At 37.6% G+C, this 13,481-nt stretch overlaps 1 protein-coding gene across 2 annotated transcripts in view; it reads left to right on the forward strand.

The window, feature by feature from the left end:
* ctnna1 (catenin (cadherin-associated protein), alpha 1) overlaps positions 1 to 13,481 on the forward strand; it is a 229,827-nt gene that overhangs the window by 179,006 nt on the left and 37,340 nt on the right. For both annotated transcript variants that reach the window (XM_051934138.1, XM_051934139.1), the window contains exons 15-16: positions 8,688 to 8,869; positions 11,901 to 12,006. In XM_051934138.1, coding sequence (XP_051790098.1) covers positions 8,688 to 8,869; positions 11,901 to 12,006 — 288 coding nt within the window. The remainder of the gene's footprint in view (positions 1 to 8,687; positions 8,870 to 11,900; positions 12,007 to 13,481) is intronic.

Raw genomic sequence — 13,481 nt, forward strand, 5'->3', positions numbered from 1 at the left:
TACTGTTAACTGCCGTACATCCAAGTTTCATCCAAGGAAGTAGCTCCTACTATTCTGTATGGTGGTCACTTTTATAATATGTGCATGTCAGAAATCAGATGAGGGTAAGCAGACCTCTATCTAGAGGATGAAAAGGAAATGAACATTTGATATTTGCAGTTTCAAATTCTAAATCTGTTTTACATTAGTACCTTTGCCTTAACCCTCATGCAAGTGTGTTATAACCCTGCCTTAGTGGAAAATATACTCAACTGTATTTAAATTCTATTACATCTCTCACTATAAAATATCAGGATTAAATAGCACGATAGCTGGTTTGGCAGACCAAAATCCTCTAACAGTGCATGTTTTAACACTAGAATTACCAAAGCCTAAAAAAAAACACTTGTAAATCTGGCCCACCTTAAATCCCTTCGCACCTCTCCGTCAGCGTCTTTTGTCTTGTAAATGTGTTGATAAGCCTAAGCAGCCTGCTAGACCAGGGGTAGGCAATCTCGGTCCTGGAGTGCCACAGTATGTGCAGGTTTTTGTTCCAACCCAGTTCCTTAACGAGAACTCAATTATTGCTGATGAAGCACATATTGCTTAAGTGGCATTTTAATGCTTCATTTTAGTGGTCTCGCTTGTTAAGGTTCTCCAACCTTAATTGCTTATTTCAATCTTAAACTGCTGCATTCAGTGTTTTAATTGCTCATTATTAGCAATAAGATGTAAAAGACAAAGCAGCCAGCAGTTCTCCAGCTAGCTTTTTTCCAATTACATCTGTGTGTTCATCATGCACGGTTTGATTTAATAAAACACTTAATAGAAAAATGTGACAGACTGAAAATGATCTGTTTTAGGCTTCAAATCATTTGGATGATATCCTTGGAAAGGAAAAAAATCTACGATATAAAAGCCTTACATTGCACAGACTAACAAGCCATAAAATTAAATAAGGTCTGAGATTGGCAATGATTGGTTTCTAATTAAGCAATTGGGTTGGAATGAAAACCTGTAGCCACTGCGGCTCACCAGGACCGACATTGCCTACTCCTGTTTTACATCTTATTGCTAATAAGGAGCAATTAAAACACTGAATGCAGCAGTTTAAGATTGAAATAAGCAATTAAGGTTGGAGAACCTTAACAAGCGAGACCACTAAAATGAAGCATTAAAATGTCACTTAAGCATTATGTGCTTCATCAGCAATAATTGAGTTCTCGTTAAGGAACTGAGTTGGAACAAAAACCTGCACATACTGTGGCACTCCAGGACCGAGATTGCCTACCCCTGTGCTAGACCATCTCCCCCACCAACGCAGAAAGGGCCCACCTCAAGCCTTGATTATCTTAAAGTTAAGTGTTGGAGTTTTACAGTGGAAATAGATCACTATTTGGAATGCATACTTTTCATGTGTTCCATGTCTACAAAAATCTATGTAAACACAACATTAAAACAGAAATGTTTTTCATGTTTTAGTAATAACTTGTAAAAGTTAGCTTTTTTTTTTTCCCCAGTTTCATTCTTCACTCATGCTCCCCCAAAACCCCAACCTTCCCGATCTGACCCTTACTTACAGTGTCAGCTAAAATTTACACCCGATCTGACGCTGTTCATTTTCAAATAATATAGCATTATTGCAGTGTTTTCTGATTGGTACTATTCAGGTCATAAAATGATTTTTTCAAAATGTCACATAGATTTGTCTTTCTTTTTTCCCTGGTGCTGTGTTAACATCATGCCCCAGAAGGCGTGAGCTTATTCAGTGCGAACAGAAACACGCAGGTGGCTGGTTGCTGTGTGCAATAACATGCTTGGTTTGGCGGCAATCAACGCACATGTACTGTACAAGGCATGCACGGGTCCACTGAAAAAAAGTGTTCATTGCTCACCTTGCAGAGGAACTTCGTTGTTGTTTCTTACAAGAAAAGGTGATGGAAAAAGAGGATGCATCATCGACAATCTTCTGTTCCAAGACCGCCGCTGCTTCCCCCAGGAAAGCAAACTCAGTCAGTGTCAGGTGCCACTTCAATGTAGTAGGAACCGTAGCTTAGAGAGAAGTATGTACATTGCAACAGGTATACATGTCGTAAATGTAGGAAGGACGGTCCTTGGGTGTGGGGGAATTGTTAACATTTCAATTTGATGCAAGAAGGCATGCAAATGAATATGTGAATTATATGAATAATGTTGCATCAGTGCCACAATGTTTTGTACAGTTCATAAAATGAATAATTCCAAATATCATATATATATATATATACATACCTATGTCTCTGTTTTTTGTCAGTGTGGCTTTGACATCATGGGCCATAAGATGCATACTAATTCAGCGTGAGCAGGAACACTCAATAAAACTGAATGAAAAAATTCAAGTGATAATGATAAACAAAAAAGGCATGACACACCAGCGTTTGTGTGTCAGCTTTTATCCCTCCAGAGAATTTCCAGTGTCATTGTCCCTAAACGCCACTCTCATCTACAGTTATTCCCAGTTTCAAATAAAACTAACATTATCAGATCTATGTTTGGGGTTGTATTGTGATCGTGACTGAGAGAATAAAAGGGGGGGAGGGGGAATGGTAACTTTTACATGTACTATAAATTTACACCGGCTGTTACAGCCGCAAATGAAATGTATGTTTTTATTGTATAATATTAACAATAAGAGCAGCTTGCTATTCAAAATGGTAAATTTGCAAGACTCCCAAGATCAATCCAACGTCCCCTTGATTACAAGGCAGCAGTTCTTGCCGCTGCACCACGGAAGCTGTTGTATTACACTTGCACCTTTTGTGAAAGTGTTTGTTTGATATTTGGACTTCAGGCTTCACACATTATACAGTTCATGTCTACATTTTGTCATTTATTACTAAAACATGAAAAATGTTTAACGATGTGTTTACATAGATTGTTGTTCCAAATACCGATCTATTATTTCCACTCTAAAACTCCAGCACTTCACTCCAAGATAATCAAGGCTTGAGCTGGGCCCTTTCTGGGTTGGTGGGGGAGATGGTATAACAGGCTTGGGCTTATCCAACACATTTACAAGACAAAAGACGCTGACGGAGAGGTGCGAAGGGATTTAAAGTGGGCTGGATTTACACGTTTTTTTCATAGGCTTTGGTAGTTCTAGTGTTAAAGCATACTGTTCATCTTGGGTCACTGTACAATAATACAGACATAGTATTAAAGATTAACCAGTAGCAAAATAAGCACATCATTGAAACAGAATATTGTGCCATTTCTACATGGATTTAGATGTTAGAATTAAAGCCATTGATATTTTTAAACCATAAATTGTAATTTCAAGTGCAAATGTCATAGAACAATCAGCCACCCTTTTTATGGGTGCTCTGCAGAGCATCCCAGTACAAGAAAAATATTCCAGAACAGGACTTTAGCAATGTCTTTGGCAATAATGAAATACATAGTTGTAACATCAAATGCATGCACCTGTTTCAAGGTCAGAAAAGAACTTAATCAAAATAACTTTGATACCATGCCACCTTAAAAATGCAGAGGAGAAAGTGAATTTGAAATACCAAGTTTAAAGTATTGCTAGAGTTATTTATTTTAATCGGGTAATTCCTAGTTATGGCATACATATTACTAAATTCTGAAATGTTATAAATCTACCAGCAAAAGATGCATTATTCCAGAGTTTTGGTGTCCCACAGCGAAAGACCTTTTTACAGTAGTTTGCTTGTATGTTGAATTTAATGCAGTCTTTATGTTGACATTTTAAAGTGTACCTTGGAATATAGTTATCGGTTAAAGGGTTTAAGCATTATTGAATTTATATCACAAAGGAGTTTTTTAAAATGTACTCTAAACTTCTGCACACCATAAAAACTAATCAAATTATATGAGCAATCTCTAATACACAATAGTGAATTCTGCTAGATAGAAGTTGTTGTGACAAGTATTGTGGCCTAACCTACATAGTGTACAAATTTCCCAGGCAACTTCATGAAAAGGTGATTGAAAAGCACAAGTCAGAGGATGAATACAAGACAATATCTGATTCACTAAATATATCCCTTGGAGTACAGTTATCCCTCACCTGTCGTGGGGGTTACGTTCCAGAGTCCCCTGCAATAGGTGAAAATCTGCGAAGTAAAAACCATATGTTTATATTATTTTTATATTGTCACGCTTGGGTCACAGATTTGCACAGAAACACAGGAGGTTGTAGAGAGACAGGAACTTTATTCAAAGACGGCAAACAAACATTTCTCTTTTTCAAAAGTTTAAACGTGCTCCATGACAAGGCGGAGATGACAGTTCCGTCTCACAATTAAAAGAATGCAAACCTATCTTCCTCTTCAAAGGAGTGCGTGTCAGGAGCAGAGAGGGAGGGAGAGAAAAGCAAACAATCAAAAACCGATTGGTGCTGTTCAAGCTTTTAAGTATGCAAAGCACCGTGCGGGAAGCATATCGCTTGATAAAGCAGCCGCAAGGAAGGGAGCAATGTGAAGGTAGTCTTTCAGCATTTTTTAGACGAGCGTCTTTCAGCGTTTTTTGAGGAGCATCCGTATCCTTTAGGGATGCGAACAGCCCCCCTGCTCACAATATATTTAAGGAGTTTTATTCCATACGGCTCTGATTGGGTAGCTTCTCAGCCATCTGCCAATAGCGTCTGTTGTATGAAATCAACTGGGCAAACTGAGGAAGCATGTACCAGAAATTAAGACTCATTGTCCACTGAAACCCACGAACCAGCGAAAAATCCGCAATATATATTTAAATGTGCTTACATATAAAATCTGCGATAGAGTGAAGCCACAAAAGTCGAAGCGCGATATAGCGAGGGATTACTGTATAGTTAAATCAGCCATTAAGAAATGGAAAGAGCTGACACAGCTGTAAATCTGCCTAAAGCATGCCATCCACAAAAGAGAGTGATGGTACAAGAAGATGACTAATAAGGGAGGCCACCAAGAGACTCCTGTGACAACTCTGAAGAAGTTGAAAGCAAAAGTGGCTGAGATGGGAGAGGCTTTGCATACAACTGTTGCCCAAGTGCTTCACCAGTCAAGTTTTTTTTCAAAATCTCGTCTAGTTTGCTAGGAGGCACATGGGAGACTTGGAAGTCAGCTGAAGGTTCTATAGTCTATAGAGACCAAAATTGAGCTTTCTGTTCATCAGACTAAATGCAACACCAAAACCACATCATCCCAACCATTGAAGTACAGTAGTGGTAGCAGCATTATGCTGTGAGGATGCTTCTGTGTAACAGACCCTGGAAGGTGTGTGACGATGGAGTATAAAGTGAATGCATCAAAGTGAAGGGAAATCCTGGAGGAAAATCTGATGCAGTCCACTGGAATTCTGATCCTTGGGAGATTGGTATTCCAGCATGACGACAACCCCAGTGTGAATGGCCTCTAAGTGGCTGAGACCAGATCTCAGTCTAGTTGAGTTTGTACCTGCAGTATCTAGATGTGCAAGGCTGAAATAGACCTGTGCTCATAGAGTTAAGATTGTCATGGTTGCCAAAAGTGCATCTACTAAATACTGACTGAAGTGGATGAATATTTGTGTAATCAATTTTTTTGTCTTTTTTATATTTGGAATTAGAGCACTTTAAGAGATATGTTTTTACTTTGAGATTAAAGAGTAATTTTCTGTTGAGCATTGTTGTTTTAAAAAAAAAAAAAAAAAAAAAAGTCAGTTCATTGTGATTCAGTGACTGTATGAATGTGCACTTTAATAGTCCACTTACTTATTTATAGAAACATGGTTTCTAAAATGGCATGCAAGCCTTTATTCCGGTTAGAGAAACCAGACTATTGGTCTGTGAGAAACCAGGTTAGCGCACACAGATTTCTCCACGAGTATCCAAATTATTTGGCCATGTAAACTCTTGATTAGGTTACAGATAAGGATGTTGTAGTTTGTGTATGTCTGTTGCACTCTCTGTGCAGGTGATAGCTTCCCATATGCATTTAGCAGCCACAGGTAGAACCATCCACAAGATTAATTTCCTGAGGCAGATGCTCAGGCAGTCAAATTATTCCTTCGTCTGGTTGACATCTGTCTGTGTTTCAGACATCGCTAAATTCATGTTGAGGTAAATGTACAGTGCTAAACTCCGCAGTACAGTGTCAGGAGCAATGTTAAAAGCAACATAGATTACTTTTTGAAGTAACAAGAAGTCCAACCCAACACTTTTTATCGTAGTAAAAATACCTCCGTAGGACTTCTTGTAAGGAGCGGAAGCACACATACGGTTTTAACTCGGTTCTTTGCAGGGTTCAAGCAGGAAAGAGTGCTACATGCAGTCTTGTAACATACAGTGGGGCAAAAAAGTATTTAGTCAGCCACCAATTGTGCAAGTTTTCCCACTTAAAAAGATAAGAGGCCTGTAATTTTCATCATAGGTATACCTCAACTATGAGAGACAAAATGAGGGGAAAAAAATCCAGAAAATCACATTGTCTGATTTTTGAAGAAATTATTTGCAAATTATGGTGGAAAAAAAGTATTTGGTCAATAACAAAAGTTCATCTCAATACTTTGTTATATACCCTTTGGTGGCAATGACAGAGGTCAAACGTTTTCTGTAAGTCTTCACAAGGTTTTCACACACTGTTGCTGGTATTTTGGCCCATTCCTCCATGCAGATCTCCACTAGAGCAATGATGTTTTGGGGCTGTCGCTGGGCAACGCGGACTTTCAACTCCCTCCAAAGATTTTCTGTGGGGTTGAGATCTACACGGATCAGTCGTCCTGGTGCCTTTGCAGAAAAACAGCCCCAAAGCATGATGTTTCCACCCCCATTCTTAACAGTAGGTATGGTGTTCTTTGGATGCAACTCGGCATTCTTTTCTCCTCCAAACACGACGAGTAGAGTTTTTTTTTCATCTGACCATATGACATTCTCCCAATCCTCTTCTGGATCATCCAAATGCTCTCTAGCAAATTTAGATGGGGCCTGCACATGTACTGGCTTAAGCAGGGGGACACGTCTGGCACTGCAGGATTTGAGTCCCTGGCGGCGTAGTGGGTTACTGATGGTAGCCTTTGTTACTTTGGTCCCAGCTCTCTGCAGGTCATTCACTAGGTCCCCCCGTGTGGTTCTGGGATTTTTGCTCACCGTTCTTGTGATCATTTTGACCCCACGGGGTGAGATCTTGCGTGGAACCCCAGATCGAGGGAGATTATCAGTGGTCTTGTATGTCTTCCATTTTCTAATAATTGCTCCCACAGTTGATTTCTCCACACCAAGCTGCTTACCTATTGCAGATTCAGTCTTCCCAGCCTGGTGCAGGTCTACAATTTTGTTTCTGGTGTCCTTTGACAGCTCTTTGGTCTTGGCCATAGTGGAGTTTGGAGTGTGACTGTTTGAGGTTGTGGACAGGTGTCTTTTTATATTGATAACGAATTCAAACAGGTGCCATTAATGCACGTAACGAGTGGAGGACAGAGGAGCCTCTTACAGAAGAAGTTACAGGTCTGTGAGAGCCAGGAATCTTGCTTGTTTGTAGGTGACCAAATACTTATTTTCCACCATAATTTGCAAATAAATTCTTTAAAATCAGACAATGTGATTTTCTGGATTTTTTTTCTCATTTTGTCTCTTATAGTTGAGGTATACCTATGATGAAAATTACAGGCCTCTCTCATCTTTTTAAGTGGGAGAACTTGCACAATTGATGGCTGATTAAATACTTTTTTGCCCCACTGTACATTTTAATAAGACTAAAACGAAACTTATCTATAGCTCTTGACTTAAAAAAAAAAAAAAAATTTGTTGAAAGAGTGTTATTACATGGTGCAGCATTTTGTGTTCATGAATGGTTTGTCAAGAATGTATAAAGGGGATTGCTGTTTACTTAACCGCACATAACACAAGAAAAAAAAAAAAAGTTTCTTCCTTAACCAGGTTATGCACCTTTTCCCGGTTTTGTGTGTGAATGTAAATGCAGTGATTGTTCTATTAAATAAACCTTCCAATGGAGTGACTACTGTATATACACTGTTAAGTTGAAGCATGGAGACAAATTTTTAGAAAGTGTTCAAATGTGATATAAAAAAACTGACTGTGTTGAACAGACTCCCTTGGTTTTCAATAAAATGAACCATGTTAAATTTCAGTTCCATTATGTTAAGTCATCACTATTTCCTTATATGCAGTTTTCCTTGATGATGGGTGTGTCTGTCTGTATGTATGCATGCAGTTTCTTGAGGAAGGTCTAGAGCTAAAACGGCTGGACGGACAAATACCAAACTCGAAACGTAAGCCTGTTACGAGATGACAATGTGCTGATTAGTTTGAGCTAAATTGTGCAAATACCATAATTCTACAATTAATTATGAATTCTTCTCGTCAATTGCTATCATAATTACCTTTTATGATCAGAAAGATAAGCATCAGAGTAAATAATTACTGGAATTTTAGAATAGTTTGGGTAACTTGTGTAAAAATTCAGATGTGACCATGTTTCACTTCTTTACATAACTGAAGTGTCACTTAGCTTTTATTAATATTGATGAATGTCACTGAACATACAAATGTTACTGATTTCAATGCCAAATGAAAGCATATAAATCTGAAATTTTCTTGTGCCTTTGTGTCAACAAAGCCTTCAATTACAAGTACTTAATTCCTTCAATGATTAAATTGAGTCTACCATACATTATTGTATGAGTGCTTATTAATTTAATTTTTTTTTTCCTTACCCCATCAATAATAGGCTATCATGGCACAATTACCTCAAGAACAGAAAGCCAAGATTGCTGAACAGGTTGCCAGCTTCCAAGAAGAGAAGAGCAAACTTGATGCTGAAGTGTCCAAATGGGACGACAGTGGCAATGACATTATTGTGTTGGCTAAACAAATGTGTATGATCATGATGGAGATGACAGATTTTACTAGGTGAGTATCACTTCAACCCCACCCCAAAAATAAAGTGTTAACGACTGTTTCCTTGACACCCAACTTACGTAACTTTCCTTTTGTGTGAGGTTAATGCTTTAAAAACTTCATTAGAGGACAAGTATCTAATGACCCATAGACTGAGTTTGAAAAGCTAGAAAATACATGAAAAATATCAGGTGAAGAGAACAGCTACATGTCAGTAGTACAGGAAGGAACCTGGTGTAAACTTTAAATTTCCTTGAACATGGCCCATCCAAATGATGTCAGCCTGTCAAGTCAACTATGGTTGGTTACCATAGAACGTATCATACATAGGAACATAGCTGTATGTATAATACTAATGACTTACAAAGTCAAAGATGAAAAAAATTCCATATAGGAGTAAGTCAGACTTGTAAACTAATAAAGAACAGTGCAGGATAGATACAGACACCAATGGCCCCATTTTTGGGACACTTCTAACATAATCTGTTTAAATTAAGGAATATAGAAGATGGAAAAAATCCAAGAGGTTCATCTACTTCATACCATATAATAAGTATACTTTGTTACCCAAGGGGAAATGTATGCCTTTATAGAAGCTCAACAAAGTTTGTTAGCAAACAAACCAGCCATCAATCAGCTGTACCCCAGCAAACACAAAATTCCTAAATAGAGAAGTTATACTTCTGTCTTGACTCAGTAAAATAAAACTGTCACAATGAGCCATTATAGATGTGTTTGCCTCAAGTATGAAGTATACTGCTCCAGTAGCACTTTCTGAGACTCGGTGTATCATAAAAGAGCATCCTAATAAATAAAAACTATACTCATTTACACGTCTATGGTCCACACATGCAGAGGAATTTCGGGTTTATAACATTTGTAAGTGACAATTTCTCTGCCAAAGCCATCACCTTCGTAGCCATTTTAGCTGCATGCTAAAATGTTGAAAGCCACATGTAACTGAATTAGTAAAACACCATGCAAAATATAAAACACTGCCTGCTTCCATTTAGTAGTGTGCAAATGATACGCAGTTGTCAAGTTAGGACTACTGTCTCTGCTGACCCAAGAGGGGTGGTAATGCTTAGCTTAAGGTGGTCTTAAAGCCTAGGTACAATAACTTTACTCATTTGTTTTCTGTTTGGTACAGCATACTGCAGTCTGACAACCTGTATTACTTGTTGAAAGCCCTCGTTTTCAACAAAAATGTAGGGTCTTGTATCTTTACAGGTTAAAAACTGCTGTAGATTATTTTTTTTTGGCACAAGGCAAATTAAATGGAAACTTCAAGCTACCTGCCATATCTAATGTAGATTGTTTCAACTCTACTCGTTTTAGATGTTGACTGAGATTGTTTATGGGTGTTGTTGGGGATAAATAATTTATGATTTTTTTGTGTTACAATACTTCTTAGCTGTAAAGCTTATGTATGGCTTTGCTTTTATCTAGTTCTTGACTTGCACACAGTTTGAATCCATAAGAAGTCCACAAATCTGCTTTGAGTCAAAGGTGTGGATTTCAGTAGAGGAGGAGACACCATTCTATGCAGTCCTTCCTGCAGCCAGACCCTTCTCATCTATGCAAAGTAATAAAGTGCTTTTTCTGTAGAAAGCCTTAACAGGTACATTAGCAACATGTATTGGATCGGACACCAAAAAAAGATGCTAAAATATACATATAGTAATTGAGCAGGGTAAAGATTCACAAGATTGATCTTTAGGCTTTAAGAATCAGTATTTAATCATTTAAAGGAAAAATTAATCTGAAAATCGATATTTTTACCCAGGCCTACCATATACCATTTGCAAGGAATCTGCACACTTTTGTACTCTACATGCCTTTAAAAACGCACAGATTTCAAAAAGGCAGCATAAAGCAATTTCATTTAATTTTCATGTATTGCGATTTACCAGTGTTATGCAGAATTTGTTATAGTACTTTAAGCTACTTTTTGTATGAAAATGTGCTATATAAATAAATGTTGTTGTATAGTACAGTGTAGTACTGTAGTATAGTGTTTCATAAATGTGGTAGTATGTTTTTTTTTTTGTTTTTTTTTTGTACCGATATACCATGTAGCACTCATACATATGTATGTTTGTATGCATACATGAAAACATACAAACAGAAAGATCAGCATATCAGGAGGGATGATGTGGCCGATTGAATGACCTCAGCAACACACCTCTCAAGAGTATTTGCTGCACTTGGATGTTAAGTTAGATCCTTTGCAGTCATCTTCTAGAATTTAGTATTGTGGTCATGTGTTCTCTTCACAACTACCACTCATTGTGGCTGCCACACCCATTTCTAGTAGTCCCTCAAATGGGCTAGCTGAAGGGAGGAATGGCGGTCTGACTGCTTTAGTGATTACAACAGATTATAGCTAGGAATTATGGTCAAGTACATGTCATCCAGAAACCTGTTAAATGGCTACATCCGTTATGCATATGCCTGCAATGCACTGGACTAATGTTGGGCAACATGGTGTGGGGTGCTGTCGGTTACAGTGCATGCAGAGTGTTCACATCTGATGTTTCTGGAGCATGGACATCAGCCAGCCATTGCAGGTTCCATTCCTGCATAAAATAGGTAATGCAAACCATCATGCAAGACTATTTGTCAATTTCCTGGCGAGCAAGCTTGTCACAACTCAACTTTATCAAGCTTGTGTAGAATTGGATTAGACAACATATTTCTCATGGCTAGTTACTCCAAGTCAAAAGGGCATGAACTGACACCTGATGTTGATGCAACACTTTTAAGTGTGTGTCCCAGTGTATATCTCAAAACACATGTTTGTGTGGTCATGTTTTCAACAGATGATTCTCCTACCCAAATTTCAGCTCCATGGTGTAAAGTGACCCATTTGGCTCTTACTAAACTCCTTGTTTACCCACCCTTTGCTGTGGAAAAATATTGATCCTCATTGTGCAATTTAGAAATTGATTTGATTTTCAGTGTTAATTTTATAGTATTTTGAGTAGGAGTATATAATTGTTTTGTCTTAAAACAAATAAATTACTATCTACCTTTTATATAGGGGGAAAGGACCACTCAAGAATACATCAGATGTCATTAGTGCTGCTAAGAAGATTGCAGAAGCTGGTTCCAGAATGGACAAATTGGGCCGTATGATAGCAGACAATGTAAGTTAACTTCATCTCTTACAACCAGTATCAGGAAAATTTGGAGTACAGTTAGCCATTCTCAGAAAACTGCTTGTAAATATGTGTCATACCTACTTCTAATTGATAATTAGCAATGGATATGTAATTTTATAACAACCAAATTAAAATAAACTTTTTTAGCCTTGATTTGTCATTAAATTGCGTTTATTTAATTTAGAATCTATTTCAATGCAACTTCTAAAGTATTAATATACAGTTATTGTTGATCAGGATAAGCACCAAGTCTGAGTTGTCAGTTGTAAAGTATTTTTCATTGGGAAGTAACTTTGATGCATCTAACTAAACATAAACTACCATCTTTTCCCCAGTTTAACCTAGGGGTTATACTTTTTCATTTACTCTGTATAGTAAATGGGGCCTGAGGGTTATCTTAATATTTAAAGCCGCAATTCTTCTCTCTGCAATAAATGATTACCAGATGATGAACAGAAGACTCAGTTTTATGCAGCAAGTCCACAATCTATTATCTGCAACTTTGAATCCAAAAAAGCTTTGAAAACAAAGTCTTGGGGTTTTTTTTTTTTATAGGCTTCACATAGACTTATTTTCACGCATTAATGATCTGCAAGTGTTTCCAGTGATTAATTATGTTGGTACTTTTCAAATGAATAGACTGGCTGCAGCCTGCTCTAACCTGTAAATGGTCTTATAATATGCTTATAAACGATAATAATGGTAATTCCAACACATCTTATTTGGCCGAAAATGAAAAGCTTTGAGTAAAACTGAAAAGACGTAATTGCACTCATTAGAAAATTTTTTGCTGCCAGTGTAGTGTCTTTCTCCCAAAACATTAGGAAAATGAAAAAAGTAGGCTTAAAGATATAACTGACTTTTCTTGGTTCCTAACACAGTTTAGTGGTACTAGGATGTATCATGGTGAACCAGGTGTGTGTATGAATGAGTACAAGCTGTTGCATGTGCATCAGATTGATTAGTGCTTTTTTTATTCATAGCAAAAACATCAATGTTTAATTAACAGCTAATTTGTAGACATAAAAACGGCCGCTTGCACAGTCTAGTTGTTGATTTAACACACTTTAGCAGTTCATTCAACCAAATAATAAGCATTTTATTTTTCAGTAATGCTTGATGTCTTTCTGCAACTTTTGTCAGTGTTTCTTTCCATTCTAGAAACATTGTTCAATCCATAGAACACCAAGCAGTATGACTCAAAGTTCCAAGCTAATGTATCCATAACAGCGTTTGAGTGAAGTACATGCAGGGCTTCTGTGTGCTCTTGTCCTAGGGCAGGAGTGGCAAACTCCAGTCCTGGAGTGCCGCAGTGGCTGCAGGTTTTCATTCTAACCATCTCTTTCATTAGTTTTTGCTGCTAATTAACGCCTTAATTTTAATTAACTTGAATCAGGCCCCTTGTTTATTTTTCTTTAATTAGCTGCCAAACAATAATGAGACATAAAACAAGGTGCCAT

Source organism: Erpetoichthys calabaricus, chromosome 11 (genome assembly GCF_900747795.2).
Source record: "Erpetoichthys calabaricus chromosome 11, fErpCal1.3, whole genome shotgun sequence".
Lineage (NCBI taxonomy): Eukaryota > Metazoa > Chordata > Cladistia > Polypteriformes > Polypteridae > Erpetoichthys > Erpetoichthys calabaricus.